Source organism: Eptatretus burgeri, chromosome 8 (assembly GCF_056783735.1).
Source record: "Eptatretus burgeri isolate ZD-2024b chromosome 8, Ebu_testis_v1, whole genome shotgun sequence".
Taxonomy (NCBI): Eukaryota; Metazoa; Chordata; class Myxini; order Myxiniformes; family Myxinidae; genus Eptatretus; species Eptatretus burgeri.
Window position 1 is genome coordinate 32,057,008 of NC_140968.1, and position 17,826 is coordinate 32,074,833.

General features: G+C 36.2%; 1 protein-coding gene across 4 annotated transcripts in view; it reads left to right on the forward strand.

The window, feature by feature from the left end:
- The window catches only part of LOC147021461 (uncharacterized), a 120,080-nt gene extending 102,631 nt beyond the window's left edge, over positions 1-17,449 (forward strand). For 3 of the 4 annotated variants that reach the window (XM_085891414.1, XM_085891415.1, XM_085891416.1), the window contains exons 4-5: positions 16,291-16,341; positions 16,602-17,449. In XM_085891414.1, the coding sequence (XP_085747540.1) occupies positions 16,291-16,341; positions 16,602-16,894 (344 nt within the window). In that variant the 3' untranslated portion in view covers positions 16,895-17,449. The remainder of the gene's footprint in view (positions 1-16,290; positions 16,342-16,601) is intronic. The other variant, XM_085891418.1, reaches the window with a different exon arrangement.
- Positions 17,450-17,826: the final 377 nt, after the last annotated feature.

A 17,826-nucleotide genomic window follows, 5' to 3' on the forward strand; every position in this document is an offset into this window, starting at 1 on the left:
GTTTAACGTGTTGGCATCTTCTTTTGAGGTATGATACATTGAGTGGCTTCTTTGAGTTAAGTCTTCTATTCAACATCTCTTCTGTTTTAAGATTAGGAGTATATTCACTAATATACCAACTAATTTCATCAATTAGAAATTTATTCTGATCATCAATAGCATTAGCCACACCAAAAAGCAATCTATTTTCATTATCATTCCTTTGCAGTTGAAATCTAATTTTAAGACCATACAGAACTTTATCATGATCATAAAATCCAAATCTACCTTTAAGAGGAATTGCCACAGTAAAACTATTACCTGCTTTTGTATCATCATTATACATTCCTTTCCTTTGACTATATCAGGGGTCTGTGTTTGTACCGGTTGCCACATCAGGAATAAAACCTTCGACAGCCCCCTATCCCATTCTAGCACTAAATTAATATCATGTAAATTTCATCATTTCAGATGGAGCAGAGACATAATCAACCACTTCAACTTCTTGTGTTCCAATGTACAAACGAACACTATCAACCATTTTTCAGAAGAAATCATTTACGAGTGTAGCGTTTGTGTTATTCCCAGCCTTAGTGAATGTAAATTTACACAACAAGAAACTTTCAGCTCGATTCAAAGAAGTTTTTTGATTATTTATTTCAAAACTTTTTGTTCCATTTGTATTCCAGTCTGTTCCAGTAATGGCATTTACCTTGAAGTCGTCTTATTTTTTAGTTGAGTTTGAGATAACAATGGTATCATGCAAATCATAGATACTATCAATTGCTTCCATACTTGTATTTATTTAGGAAATAAAGATGTTAAAACTTTTGAAACCCTGACCCAAGTATTTGAATTATTTTCTGTCGTTCTTGGAGAGACAACTGAGTTTTGCCTTTCTTAATTTATTTTATTGTTTGCAATTTATGGGATTCCTTTTTGGCATCTTTTATACTCTTTATAGCACCCGCTACATTTCCCACAGGAGAAGCAGTTGAACCAATTAGGTCTTTATGTTTAAGAATAGTTGAACCTATACCCATTACACCATGAGAGTATCAATTATCCCATCTCCTTTTTTTTGAAATTGATGGCCTACACCCCTTTGTCTCTTCGGTTTATAGTATCCTCTACCAAGATGCATACCTTTGCCCTTTGTATGGGGAAAGGAACATCCCATCCCCTGTAATTATTTTATATTTTCCCAACTCGTGTTTCCTCACAATAATCATCGTATTTATTTATTGGAAATTTTCACGTCGGTGAATTTTGATGGAGATAATTTCTCCATTAAAAGAAATCATGCGATTGTCTTGGTCGGTTATCCTAAAATTTACTCTGTGTATGGTTTTTCCTGACACAGGTAGATAAACCGGATTTTTGGGTTCCATATTGAATTTAAAACCAATTGGGGTTGAGTATGCACTGAATGAAAATATTGTATTTGTTCTTATTCCATCATAATAAGCACCATCAATCCAATCACAGTGAATTCATACCGAATTTATGCCTGAGGATATTTGAATGACATTATCACTGTAAAACTTCTCATTACTTTCAATCTTGTTTGAGGAGAAACCCAATAACTCTCTAAATGAATTATCAATTGTGAAATCAACCTTGTAGTTATTTTAAAGTTTAATTGTTCATTTTGTAGTATGTTTTTGAATATCTATAACAATATTTTTTGGTTCATCACCCTGTTTGTCATAATGGGAGCGATTTCGGAAGATATTTGATAAATCTCATATGCTCCGGGTGAAACTATTATCGTTTTGTATCCACTTCCCGGATTATAACTAAACTTGTCATTTTTCTCGGTGATATTAAATAAGGTATTATAAGTTTCCATGGACAATAAAGACGCCTCATATTCTTTTTTTGCGTCAAGTTGTCGTGGGTATGGAAATGAAGATGGGTGGTCGCTTGTTGTGAAATTAAAACTAAGGATTGTGCTTCTCATCTTATTTAATATGAGATAAAATGTCTTTGTATTGACATTTATTTATTATTTTCATGTTCATCAACTGGTCTAAAATTGCTGATGCTTCATTAAAAAATTTTTTTCCATCCTTCTTACTACCTAACAGCAATAACAGTCTATTAACTAATTGTGATGGGTCATTTGGAAGAAAACTAACACCTGAACCAAGGCTACTTAAAGCCTGAAATAATGTGTTTCTCCTTCTCATTCTTCCTACCTTTACCAGATAGATGAACCCTATAATTAATAGAGTCCAGCAGATCAATATATACTCTATCATCCTTATTTTTCATATGCAATGGTTTATCAAAATACTTTGATTCATCCCTCACAGTTGAACCTTGTTTTCCATCTTTTGTTAATTTTTTCTTGAGAAGTTTTTTAAAGTGGTTTAAAAAATTTATCTCATTTTCTTTCAAATGCTTCTTCACCCATTAGTTTCTGCCTGCGTTTCTTCTTTATGTCTTCCTGTTGTTTTACAACTTTTGAAACCAACTCTTGATGCTCCTTAAATCTTCTTGCTCTTTCTTTGACATCCATTTATTTATTGGAAAATATCATTCACTGAATTATAAAGGTCAACAGGGAAATTTTCCTTTTCTTCATCATTAAAGTAGATGTGTTCAAATAAATCCTTTTCTTAAAATATTTCATCAAATTCTTTATTAACATATATACGAGTTGTAATTTCTTCTTCACTAATACTTGTATCTCTGCTTTTCATACGTTTGTGTTTAGTTTCTTCATCAACATCAAAACCGAATGACAAAATCTTAACCCCATAACCACTCAGATGTTTAATAATTTGTCTCATTCCTTCTGGATTAGTTTCTAATATCCCAAGACCACCAGCTTTTAGTTGCTTTAACTCGCTCTTACAATGTGAATATTTTGTTGCACCAAGAGAAACCTCCTCAAATATTTGACCTCAATCACAGATATTCCTCTTCTGAAATATAGTAATAATCTTCACCTTCTACTTTTCCAGGTCTTATTGCTCTAGTTGTTGATAAAATACGAACTACATGGTGCTTTTAAGCAAATTTACAATATTTTCATTTGTACTATCCAAGAACCTTGATTTATGAAAGTTTTTTTTTTCCAGAAGCAGATTTACCCACAAGATTTATAATAATAGTTGTCATTTATATATGTAATTGTTTATAAAATAAAAATATATATTTTAATATCTCATCTTGTTTCACAACAATATCTTTATATTTTTCAGTCGTGTGCTTTATATAATCCCCAAATTCCTTTTTCGACATAATGTAGAACAATTGTCTCTCCAAAAATTGTTCATATCTATTGAATTTAACTTGAATAAAATATAAGTATAAGCATTGTTTCTTATTCAACAATGAGGGAGTTGAAAGTATGATTCACTAAGATGAATACAATTACAAGAAGAATGCTCCCTCTTGTGCAGTCGCTATCCATTACCATTTGGTTTCTCTCATTAACACAACCATCAAAGATAATGATGTTATTTTTTGATTTATCCAAATCTTGGGGAGAAGGTATATCATCTGTATTATCACTAAGAATACAAGTTATCACTTTGATTTCTTTTTATATATCTGTGTATCAGAAAATAGTTGAATTATATCTTCAATGTTATAATCATTTAGGTTTTTTTGACGTTTAAATAAACCGATTATATCTTCTTTTTGAAGACCAGCATTAAAACCTTGTGAGAGTAGTTGATACTCTGGTTGAAAACTCGACTTTGTGAAAATTATTAAATTATCATAATCTAAAAAGTTGGGAGTGAGGAGCATTTTTAAAAGTAAGCAGGTTTTTCCACATCCACTTGAACCAACTATGAGACATCTTAATGAATTTGGAAGATTTTTTATGGTTGTTAAATTTTATCTTATTTTCCCAAATGGGTAAAAAATCATTAATTTATATATTTGGAAAACAGGTTATTTAATCTTTTTATTGCCTTTTTTGGAAACTCTGTTTTATCCGAAGTTCAGGTTTCATTTCAAGATAATACATTATTTTATTTATAAAATATCTTGTGTTGATATTTGCCTGAAAATGAAAATCGTTGATAATATAAATCATCAATCCACGAAACTTGGTCGTCATTTGTTCAGTCTCTTCTCTTGTAAAAAGGTGTATAATTATCAACCTAATACTTTACATTCATTTCTTGAATCAATCTTGTAAAGTAATTCATTTTTAGTGTAAATCTCAAAGAATTATATTCCTTTATACATATTTCTTATCATTAATTAGAAGATAATCACAGAATATACATTGTTTATAGGCTTTTTACTCTGTGTTTCATCTCCATCTTTCACACGCAGGACAATTCTCAAATTTGTCATGTGGAGAATAAAGAAATTTCAGTGGCTCAAAATCTAGTAAAGTATTCATATTTATAAAGTACAACTTTGCTTCAAATAAAATTAATCTTCGGTATCATGTTAGGTACTTTCATTGGTGCTTTCACAATCTTCTATAAAACTGCTTTCATAACTATCGTTTGAACACAAACTCTTGGTATCAACTGTTTTATGTTCCAATAGAGATACAATTATCACTCTCATAATCTTCAAAATCTTCAGTTGAATAATGACTCCTATTTAATTTGAAGAAAAAACATTACCATCTATATCTATATACTTTTTTTTCATTAACAGGTTCAATTACGACATTTTTTATGCTAAAGGTAATTCTAACATGCTCCTTAACTACCAGTGAGCGAAATGTCATTTCACCTGATATATTAACATCCTTTATTTCATCAGGATTTACATCTTTAGGGTTGTTGAAAAAAATACAAATTTCTCCTTGCATATTACAGATTGTCTTATCTTTTCTTTCTGAAGCTTCATCCATGAGGTTTTTCTTTTTTGATACTTTTTTCTTGTTTCATTGCTTTTTCTAGTTTTGAATATATTGCCAGAAGGAGAGGAGAAACTTTTGTTCGAGCTACTTTAATTGGTGTTCTTCCATATATACTAAAAGCCCTTACACTGAAGGAAATTGAAGAACTCATATTATTCACCATAATTGTTTTTATCCAATAGTTGTTATATTTATCTTTATTCAATTTTACATCCTTGACATATTCTCAGTATCTTTAACAAATGAAGAGATTGGTTGAAACTTGTCTTTTGTGTCTTGATACATTGTATTTATTAAGTGAAAAAAGTTGGAGAATAAAATAGTTTTAAGCACAGATTCACCTATAAATAAAATGGATTTTCATCAAGAAAATTTTATTTTAAGCAAAGTTTTGTTATGTAAATAGGGTGAATACAACGTACTGCGATGTTTGTAATCATGAATATAAATGTTATCAAAAACAAGTTCAAACCAACAAACACACATTCAATCTTTTCGACGAATATCTCCATTTGACCAAGAAACAAAACATTGTGATTGATGTGATAATGATATTCTTTAAAAAAAATTATAGTAAACACCTTCAATCACGCAAACACAAGAACAATGAAGAAAGGGAAGGTACAACTAAATTCTCCATTGAAAACACTGATGGGGCATTTAAAGGATGCAAAAACAAAAATAAGATTGTTTCGCTTTCAAGACCCTGGACCATCTTCAATCATGGAAGCTGTTGATGTGGTTTAACAAATTATTGAAACTATAATTAAAAACACATGAAGTGAATTGAAAACTTTTAAGTTTTATATGGGAGTAAAATTTAATGTGGTAAGAGAAGGCAATGAAACTACTCCCCATATGAGGACAAACCCTCACGTTATCTCATTTCAAGATTTTGTAAGATGTGATGTTTACGATGAACTCCAGATACAAGAACAAGATGTTGATAACACTGTAGTAGGTAGTGGATTTGCTCTGACAAAAATAATCTTTTTAGATATGCACATCTTAAAATCAGATCCTCTTCAGGCTTCTTCTTATATTGATTTACTAAAAGAGATAAAACTTAAGAAAGCGGTTCTTAATATTCAAAACAAAGATAATAAATGTTTTCTATGGTCTGTTCTTGCTCACTTACCTCCTCCACAGTGGAAACCTGAAAGGGTTGAACATTATAATAAATACGAGAATACATTAAATGTTAAAGATTTAAAGTTTCCTATGCCATTGTGAGATATTCCTAAATTTGATAAAATTAATAATCGATGTGTTAATATATATGGATTAACGGATACAAACAAAGTTCAGACATTAACATTTTCAAACAACTATAAAAATTATGAAACACACATTGACCTTCTCTACTTTACTTCAAAGGAAAAATCATATTATGTTTTCATCAAAAATTTATCAAGATGAACCAAATCACAAATATACAAGAGACAATGTAAAACGTATCCTTGTAAAAGATGTCTCAACTCCTTTCATACAAAAGAACGATTAAATCAACATTAAAATATAGCAGTCATCATAATTCAACCACAATAAATTTCCCAAAAGCAGGTTCAAACATATCATTCAAAGATTTTAACAAATCTATAAAAACATCCGTTTGTGATATATGCTGATTTTGAAAGTATCCTTGAAAAAACAGATACATTTTCTCCAAATCAAAATAAATCAGACACAAATAAACATCAAAAACATACTCCTTGTGGTTTCTGTTATTATATCAAATCATCTGTTGGTGATGAATACAACAAGTTAGAACTTTATAGAGGAGAAGATGCCTCAGAGGAGTTTGTCAGACATTTGGAAAAAGACTGCATAAGACTTAGAGAAATAATGGTTAAAACCTATAAACCAATGTCATTAACAAAGGGACAGAAAACGGAATTTAGAAAGTACAGTATCTGTCATATTTGTGAGGAGAAAATTGAGGGAAATGTCAAAGTTCAGGATAATTGTCATCTTACTGGAAAATATAAAGGTCCAGCTCATTCCTGTTGTAATCTTAACTACAAGCCCCCAAACTTTATTCCTGTCTTTCTTCACAACAACGCTCATTATGACACACATCTATTTATAAATGAACTTTCAAAGACATCTGGAGATATTTCTGCCATTCCGAACACAGATCAAAAATACATCTCATTCACAAAAACAATTCATACATCCCCCATAACCGATATCAGATTTCTTGACACATACAAGTTTATGGCAACTCCATTATCTAACTTAGCATCAAAATTTAAAACCTTACTGAATCTTAAATCACATTTCTCAAGTCAAGAAGAGATTGATCTCTTATCACAAAAGGGAATATATCCGTATGACTGCATGGATTCATTTTAGAAGTTTAAAGAAACACAACTTCCTTCAAGGGAAAGTTTCTACAGCAAGTTGAATAAAACTCATATTTCCGATAGAGATTATACACAAGCTAAAACGGTTTGGGAGAAGTTTAATATAAAGAATCTTGGAGAATATCATGATTTGTCTCTTAAAACTGATGTATTGTTATTGGCTGATGTGTTTGAAACTTTTAGAACAGTCTGTCATAAGAAAAATTCTGATGGATTAGATCCTGCTCACTATTACACAGCCCTGAGTTTGGCTTGGAGTGCTATGTTAAAAATGACAAAACAGAATTTGGAATTAATCAGTGATAATGATATGCTGTTAATGACAGAGAAGGCTAAACGAGGAGGAATATCTCAAGTATGTTCCAAGAGATATGCTAAAGCAAACAACAAATATCTTCCTGATTATAATAAGAATGAGGACATCTCTTACCTAATGTATTATGATGCTAACAATTTGTATGGGTGGGTATGTCTCAATCTTTACCTTATGGAAATCTTTAATGGCTTAAAGAAAAACATTATGAAAAAGTTTTACAAGACATTGTTGTCTCCTCTCAAAAAGAATTGGATGAAGCTAAATTGGTTATTATTTTGAGGTTGATTAAAAATATCCAGAAGAACTTTATCACAAACATATAGACTGACCTTATGCCCCTGATAATGAAAGTCCAAGAAAATAATGGTTCAGTGATTACCAACAGTCATTCAGCATAAAAGGTAAATCTCCAGAAAAACTACTTACTACGTTAAATGATAAAGAAAGTTATGTTTTGCATCAAAGGAACTTGAGACAATATTTATCTGCTGGGTTGAGAGTGAGGAAAATTCATAGGATTTTGAAATTTAAACATATTCATTGGTAAAAAAAAAGTATGTTGATTTTAATGCAAAAAGGAGAACAGAAGCAAAAACAGATTTTGAGAAGGACTTTTATAAATCAATGAATAATGCTGTGTTTGGAAAGACTATGGAAAATGTTAGGAATCGACAAAACATAAGACATGCTCCATCTTGGAAACATGCTTCAAAGTTAATTAATAGACCAAGTTTTGAGCGAGCGGAGGTGTTTTCAGAGAACTTTTGTGCTTTTCATTTGAAAAAAGAGAGTCTTGAAATGGATAAACCTATTTATATAGGAATATCAATTCTTGACTTTTCAAAGTCATTCATGTATAACTATTACTCTAATAATTTATAATCAAAGTATCAGGATAATGTTTCATTGTTATATATGGATTCAGATAGTTTTATATTAGAAATTAAGACAAGTGATGTATATGAGGATATGATTGATAATATTGATATATATGATGCAAGTAATTATAAGTCAGGTGATGTGTTGTTTTCATCAAAGAATAAAAATGTTATTGGGAAGTTTAAAGATTAATTGGGTGGGAAGGTCATGAGTGAATTTATAGGATTGAGATCAAAGTCTTATGCTTTTATGTTTTTTGATAATAATAACATTGAAAGGTGTGATAAGAAGCGAAAGGGAATAAAGAAAAATATAATCAAGGAAACAATAAACTTTAAACATTATTACAACTGTTTAACCTTAAAGAAGGAAGAGGACAGAAAAATGAATACAATAAGAAGTTATGAACATCAATTATATACAGAAGAGATAAATAAGAAAGAATTTGGAGCTTTTGATGATAAAAGATATATTTTAGAGAATGGAATCAATAGTTTCCCTTCTGGTTATAAGTATAAGTGTTTAGATATTGGGTTGGGAATTTTATTAGGCTACCGCCATTGTTTTACTCATTTATAAATGATAGAACAAAGCAATAACCAAAGCAAAGAGTGTAGATGTAATCAGCCTTGGTATTTAAATGGGAAATATAAAGAATGTGAGAAATATCAAATAAGTCTTATTGAAGAAATAACCAGGTAAAAGTAGATAAAACAAATAAATGGATAAATTTAATTACAAATAAGTTAGAGGATGTAAAGAAAAAAAACCCCTTGAATGGACTGAAAACTTTGATAGTTATCAATTGAATAATGGAAAAACAATTTATGACAATCTCAAAATTATATGTTGCTCAGGAGGTAGTCAAATAAGAGCATAAAGATAAGTTTATCATTTAATTTCTGCTCAACAAAGAACCAAGAACTACGTTCCAAGTTATTTTGTGAATATACTCGATGGAAATGAATGTTATAAGAAAATGAAGTTATTCCCTGAAGTAGAACATGGGCAAATATTCGTTGGTTCGCTCTTTGAGTGGAATGAAAATATAAAAGGGAAGAAGTGCTTTAATCAGTGTCTCAATCTTTCATCGTCTCAATTTTGCATTTGCTTTTATGGGAGGGAAGGGGATAGGTGGGGAGAAAATCAGCCTCAATTTTACATTTGCTTGTATGGGAGGGAAAGGGATAGGTGGAGAGAAGATCAGTCTCACGTTTTGGGCTTTTGGGGTTTGGGTCAGAAAGTTTTTCCTTTTCCCCCCATTCATTTGAATGGAAGTCCCAGAAACCCCATTTATCATCTACTCACCTCGGCTGCAGCCGCATCCTTGTCCACCGATCTCGAGAAAATATGAAATTGGACACTCACCTGGATTATGTCATTCAATCACTCCAATTCTGACTCACTCACTTTGTGTCTCCATAAAAAACGTACATGACTACCAGCCAGGTTATTCCTGTAATCACCCTCTTTGGAGAGGTGCACTATTTGGAGCTCCTTGGACTAACAAAAAAAAGATAATCCCTGGGCTGATCGTTATGTAAAGCTGACATCCATTACATTCAGGTTCCATCCAGTCACATTCATTTACTCAGAAATCCTTACCTCCTGCCCTCCCCAAATATGTGTTAACTCCTCACCTCCACTTTTCTGTCTTCTATCAACTGTGGACTCACCTCCCTGATTATGATCAGTCGTTTTTCCTCCATTCCTTGAAGTTGGTAAACTATCACCTTGTCCTGAGTTTCCCTATTCTTATTCCTGGTCCCTTCTTCTTTCATTGACTTTCCTCTCCAGTTCACTTGCACTTTTACACATTTAACATGTTTGTCAGTTTTGTCCTGTTTGCTCACATCCATTGTCTGCTTATTCCCTTTGTTCCCTTGTAATGCCAACGTTTCCTTGCTGATTGTAGTTACCCATCTATTTGTTTCTTGTCCAATTCCCCCCTCTTTATCTGCCAGTTTCCCTCTGCTCCATTGTTGTGTCAAATTCTCAGCCCTCTTCTTCTTCTTCTTCTTCTTCTTCTTCTTCTTCTTCTTCTTCTTCTTCTTCGTCTTCTTCTTCTTCTTCTTCTTATTTTATATTCTACACTTGGTTGTGGGCAGCATCATCTGCTGGGGGTGCAGGCCTCTGATGCTGCACCTCCTGTAGGGTTAGAACGGGAATTTGACATTTGTTCAGAGCTCGCCTACTATTCACGAATGGGAAAATGGGATCTTTAACGTCCATCAACTAATTCTGGCAGACGGGTCACCTGACTTAATGTCCATCTGAGGGATAACACACACACACACACACACACATTCATGCCTCATCATGCATGTGAATCGCCTTGGCTGCGAAACACCAGCTGTTTATCGCTGCGTTGCTATTCAAACCCAGGCTATCTCATCTCTCTTGTCGTCAACTTTACCATGAGCTTCCCTCTCTGTATAAATAAATAAATATATTAAATAAATAAATGAAACTCTCTAATAGTTCTAACATGTGTTATAGTTCTCACACCCAAAAATTATAATTCAATACCAGATCATTTTTTCCCCCTGGCAAGAGATGCTCAGAGAATGGTTCTGTGGCTGCAACCACAATGTCACTTAAAGTTCTACTTGTTGTGGTTGTGTCCTCATTTGAGTCGTCCATCCAAAGAAAGGAGAAGTGTGAAATAGTACTTCAATGAATGTCCAGAAAAATGATCCCAAATAAATTTAAGGACACAGCTACAGGATGAATAATGTTGTCATGAATAATAATAATGTGAGCTCCCTTACAAGGAACTTCAATGAAGGAGGAGGCCATTAGGCCCTCAAAGCCTGCAGGGTGGTTGCCAACTCATGGTTGTTTGTGGTTGGTTCCCTCCCTGTAACCTTGACCATTTGTAAGGATTTAAGATATAAGTGGAAATTTTATTGGAAGCCGAGTTACATGGCCTGCTCTTCCCTCACCACAGGTAGTTTGGTTGACTGGTAGTACTATATACCCTCTCCTTTCCAGTCATGCTACTCATGCCTTTTCAGTTGTCTACCCTCACCATACTCCTTCATGTAACACACACACACACACACACACACACACACACACACACACACACACACACACACACACACACACACACACACACACACACACACACACACACACACACACACACACACACACACACACACACTATAACCTGCCCCAAGTTGTAAGGTCTCCTCATGTCCTTGTTGAGCATATAATTAATATGACGTATACAAATAAGCTCCTCCTCGAATATTAAACACTGTAGGAAAAATATAAAGCAAGAGGAACAGCAAACAGTGGGAGAGCAAGTAGCAGTCCCTCCCTCTGTACCCACGCCATGTTTGTTACTGCAGATACGCAGCGTTAGCTTCCGAGCGACTCTGTAAACCTGTTGTGCTGTGGGTCACTGCTTGCAAGTCTGACAAATTCTTTTGCCAACCCTTTGGCCTTCCTCAAGCTGTAACCTGAGAGCACTGTGATGTGTTGACGCCATGGCATCTGTCTTTGTCTTTGTCAACTTTTGCTGTCATTCAAAATTCTCTCTCTCTCCTTTTATTTCTCTCCTCTTTCACACCTCTTTTTTTCATGTTCCATCCTCTCTTCAATCTTCTTCTTTTATGACATCTTTCCTTTGTTCTATTCTTTTTCTCCTCCGACTTGTACCAATCGAGCCTTTTGGTACATGTGTCGAGTTGGACGTAACCCACCTGTATAGTGGGTTGTGTGCTCATGGCTGATAAGCGACCAAGACGTTGTATGATCAATTAACGTACAGGTGGTGTTTCCCATAAACATGTAACTTATGGGAGTGTTAATCGGATTGTAACATGAATCATATTTGTTTACACACAATGAATACACAGTGTGTCCTGTGAACATTATTTTTATTTTGATCTTTCTTTCCAATAAACCCAAGTGGTTGTGTATATGTTCACATTAATTTATGAACTCTAATCCTCTTAGAGTAAGGTGAGAATTCAAGAAATACTTTTGGAAGTTTCTCGCAATTCATTTTCATTGCTGGATATTTACATTTCTTTTTTTTTTTTGCTAATCTCTTTGTCCTTTGTCCATGTTCTCTTTCATTCATGGTCGTCCATGTTCTCTTCTCTCTTGAGCATTGGTGCCGTTGAAGCGGTCTTGAGGCAGGGACCACATTGGTTGGTTTGCCATTACTTTTCCCAGCAAACATGGAATTTGGACAGGGTACCGGCATCCTGTGGCCAACTGTTTTCCAATGTTACTGTGGGAACGTTAACATCCAGTAGAGCATGGGATACTTAGCTGAACATCCCTCTCATGGATGATGCAATGCCCTACCTGTGAAATATCAGGACTAGCCCCACGTTGGACAGTTTTTTTGTCAACCAGACTGGGTGCTACAATGGTAAAAGAGAGTCTGTGAGGTCGGTGGTTCAAACCTGTGCCGAGTCGTACATACTGAAACGGAAGACCAAGAAGGAATCCGAAGAAGTAAAGAGCAAAGATGGAGTCATTAGGAGGAACCTGGATAGGATTCGGGTTTCAGCCGCTACTCCACAACCCTCAGACCCATGCAGATGCAGCCAAGTGAGCCTAACAGAAAAACTTCTGCAAGAATTCACTTCTCCTTAGAGATATAGATAATGAAAGAGGAATAGAGAGATGAAAAAGAAGAAAAAGCAAGAATTAGACTGAATATCGAGAATTATAAAAAAAAATAATAATAAAAATAAACACCATGCGCTGCTTCCTTGCTTGATGCTCAGGATTTAAAAGGATAGAGCATGGACAAAGAACCATAGGCCGACAACCATTGCAAAGCTTTGTTAAGCCTAATGGCCTCCTGTGTTGAAGTTCCTTGTAAATTGGAACTCGTGTTTATATTCGGTTTTGGAATCAAATCCAGCCAAGACAATGCAAAGGCGAGTCGCGACGTCTGAGCTGTCCTGCCAATCCTCCATTTGATTTTGCAGATGAGGATATTTAGTCTGAGACAGTGTTCTATGCGTTCACAAATTCACATGGCCATTGGAAACTGCCATTTGAGTGGAGGTTCGGTTTACCGCTTTGTGGAGACCTCCCTCTCTTACACACAGCCGTTGTAATTTTCATGCAAAAGCACAACATCCTATCTGGAGATTGTCCATTTCCATTCAGAAGTGAAAACATGCATTTTTGAACATAACCCAAGCATGCCATGTTCCTGGACACGTTTAAGTATGGAAAATGCGGAAAAGTCATGCAGGGTGACCAAGTCTGTTAATCTTGGCAGTGCAGAAAAGGGCAGGCCTGGGAAGTCGGGTGGGCGTTTTGGCTTTGAGAAGGTGATGTCGTCATGTGTTCTCTTGCTCCCTGAACTGGCCGTACAATGCACACTGCAATCCTCGTCTACGTGAATGTCAGTGCTTGTCAAAAAGAGTTGAAAATGAGGAACGGGGAGTTCATTCCAAAAGTCTGTGCCTTGAGGTTGGATAGGCTAAAAGTTTATCCTAATGAGCAAGCCCACTTCACCATTTCAAATGAGCGATTTTGATTGGTCCTTGCGATCCTACATGAAATACATTAATTCCATTGTAGAACATCTCATTAAAATGTCATTTGTATTGGGATTTCAATGAATATTAGCAGTTTTAAATAATTGTGAAAAAAACTAGCACCATCGTTTGTGGGTTAAAAAACGAAAACAAAAACCAGAAGAATATGGCTCACAAGACCATGTGGTTTGACCCTAATATTTAGTCCCAAAACATGAATCATTTTTACATTTTATGCACACGTCATACTCACATCTGTTATAATTGCGTTTTCTTTGATTAAAATGGACTAAATTAAATATGACACCAGACTCGGTGGCGTAACGGATAGAACGTCCACTATGAGTCTGGGAGGTCGGTGGTTCAAACCCGGGCTGAGTCATACCAAAGACTTTAAAAATGGTACGTGCTGCTTCCTTGCTAGATGCTCAACATTTAAAAGGATAGAGCATGGACAAACAACGCTGGGAAGGCAATGGCAAACCACCCAATACAGCCCTTACCAAGAAACTGCTTCGGCAGCACTGACGCTCTGCAAGGAGTATGACACATCAAAAATTAAATAAATGAAATACGATGTGAAGGTTATTGATCATATAACAAGTGGCAGTGAATGATCATAATGCTGACGTCATCAGACTCGCATTTGGGGAGGGAAGGGAAGGTAGAGGGTACTCACACCATGAACTACAGGCCATGCAAACAAAACAGGAGATTCATAACCCATTGAGCTGCAGTACAACCTCCAATATACGATGCAACCAACCGTCGATCATCGGGTCCACGTGACCAATTTTCTTTGCAAAGAACAACATTTTAAAAGACCAAAATAGATCCAATTATCATTTGCCAATCTTTTCGATTTTTGTTTCATCCAACAACTTATCAACCTATCAACCAGTCATCAGAGCGGTGGAGGGTTTGGGGTCATTGCCACATTCGTTTGACGGTCTTGCCTATGTATGACAACACGAAAAATCATGGATGTGCGGTATGTTAATTTGCCAAAACTCTCTCCACATACCGCCGATGTAATTGATGGTTCAGGAGGAAACAGGAAATGATTATTTGGTGTATTAATTAATTACTTCTTGAGTTCCTGCACAGCAAAGTTAAATCAAGGCTTTCAGTTATAATTACACATTCAGCCATTGAAACAATAAATTGCTTTGTAGATATGTCTTTGGCAATGAATTTGGGAGTTGTACGTGTTAGGGCTAGGATACCCTAGAGCAGTGGTTCTTTACCTGGGGTGCACATACCACCTGGGGTGCACACACCACCTGGGGTGCGAAACACCATTTCAGGGGGTGTGAAACATGCCAGCTGGTTCAATTATAAAGTTACAAAAGAAGTGCGATTAATCTAATTCTAATTCTTTAATTCTAAGACCTGATCTAAGTCGTCATTGAATTTTTTTACAAGGGGTGTGAGAAAATACTCTGAGAACCAAAGGGGTGTGGGCATCCAAAAGCGTTAAGAACTACTGCCGTAGTGGTATGTACACTCACTTCTGAATTACCTGGCCTGGGTTTGAATCCTAACCCAGCCATGAACCGTCATCCTTGTGTTGCACAGGCAGGGTGAGGCATCAATGTGTGTGCCATCCATCAGAGGGACATTGTGCCGGAGGACCCGTGTTCTAGCTCTGGTCGTTGATTGACGTTAGATCCCACGGTGAATTTTGTGAAGAGTAGGTCTCCTATCGCCGGCACCCTGGACAAATTATCAATTTCTGCCAGACCCTAAAGGGGGTACTGCATCAACGGCACCCCCCATGGTCCCAGCATTTATGCAAACCTGGACCCCATGCACGTGCTGCACACGAATGAATAGTGTATATTTTTATAGATTTGTTTTTATCCAGGTTGAGTTAAACAGGTTTAAACAACAACAGCTCACTCAAATCATCTTCCTGTATATGGTTGATAGAACCCTCCAGATTTTGCACTTGCCATCTGTGCTTGCTATAGTCAAACGAGACAATAGCTCATTTGGGCCAAAAACTAAAACAAATTGCTTTCTCATGTTCATTGTAAATTATCACTAAAAACGTGCTGTTCGGCCGAACAGAATAATGAACCAAAAATTCCTGATCGTATGATAGTTTTGGAAAGTTTCACGACTCCTTCAAACCAGTCAGCAAACTGCTGTTGCCCAGGGGATGTTATGATCCACATACCTGAGTAATACAGCATTTGGTTCAAGTGCTATGATGTCTAGGTAACTGAGTTGATTGACTTTACACTATATCACTTTTGAATGAAATTTGTTTTCCATTTCTCCCTGACGTATATAACTGTAAGTTCTGAGTGTTTCCCAATCCCATTAAAATGTTGAATAGCTATTGAATTGATCCTCAAATATGTGCTACCTGTATAGGAAGTGTGCTGATCGAGATGGAAAGAAAAATGGTGGCCTTTAATAAAGCAGGTAAGTTTGAAGCCTGCCTTTGAAACTTAAAACATCATAGCAAAACAAGCATACATTTATTGTAATGTGCCAGGCTAATACTCGTGTATTGCAATCTTGGTTCGGATCCCCTTGGAAACCGAGTATTGTTAATTAATCACTCTTTCAGTCCAGACCGAAATATGTGTGCTGAATTGGGCTTTAGAAGTCTGTATAGCAGTTGTAGGAAATATTTTACCATCACCGTGACAAGCTTTTCATATCACCATCCCCCATTGCAGTCTTCCCATGCCCCACAGACGTGGGCACATGCTGTGGGGATGTCCCAGGCGAGGCAGAGTGCAACAATCGACAAACAGGCCTGTCGGCACACCTCCATGATGGATGGAAACCCACACCGGCGCCAGGGCGCTGGGTCAAACAAAAGGTTCGTGGGTTCAAACCTTCCAGTTTGCTGACTGCCAACGCAAGCCCTGCTCCAGAAGTGCTACACATTATTCCACCTTCACAACTAGGTGACGTGACTGGTCACAGCCACTCGTGGCAGCTGGTAATTCTCCGCCGGATGGTATAGTCGAAAGAGCCTGCTAACTTTTTTCGTTTATTGTTTTGCTTGTCGACTTCTGGTCGAGAATGGCAGAACGTATTTTTCTGTACACGTGTCAAGACTCACGGTAGAAGTAAAAACATTCACAAGTTTGTAGGGAATGGGGTTTGGAGGGCGCACCAAGGAAAATGTGAAGATCTCTGCTTGAGACATGAAAGTGAATAGTTTGTGCACAGGTGCAGCAATTCCATCAAGATAGGTTAAATAAAGTGAAATGAAACACAGCAATATGTACTTACCTCCATTGTGACCTCCCTATTTATTGCTTGCTTCCACCTCCTTTTAGACCATGAGGCTGTAGGTGGCAAAAGAGAGTTGGCAGAGGTGGAGGGTAAATGTGGAGGAAAATGGAAAGAGGGGGCAAGGCGTGCAGGCGATTGAAGGGATATGATGGGGAGGGAACAGGCTGGATCACCGTGTAGCGCCATGTGAAATGAGTTAGTCATATCAAAACTGACAGCCACAACCTGGGTGTTCCAAGTTTGTGGGTGTTTGGAGAGGCTGAGGGGGAGAGGCAGACCCAGCCACCCACCCTGTTAGCACCCATGGAAGCCATCTTCTTGCGCTCCACCGTGGTTAGTCGGATGGTATGACGAGCTCTGTCATGCCCTTGGGCGACTTATTTTGAAGCCCCTACCAAATGTGGGCAAAATATTCCTTGAACCATCTCTTTGCATACAAACATCTGCTCACGTCAAAAGTGATTCTTGCCGAACGTGACAATCATCCCTCGGAGAAATGTCGTACATCTAATCTAATCAATCTTATCTAATTCCATCGGAGGCCAAAGGAAGGGAGCTCTCGGGTCTGCAGAAACTGTCAAGTATCAAAGCGGTTCCAGGAAATGAGGAGGAAAGGAGAAGGAGTGTGAATAACAAGGGAGAGGTGGGGGTTCATTT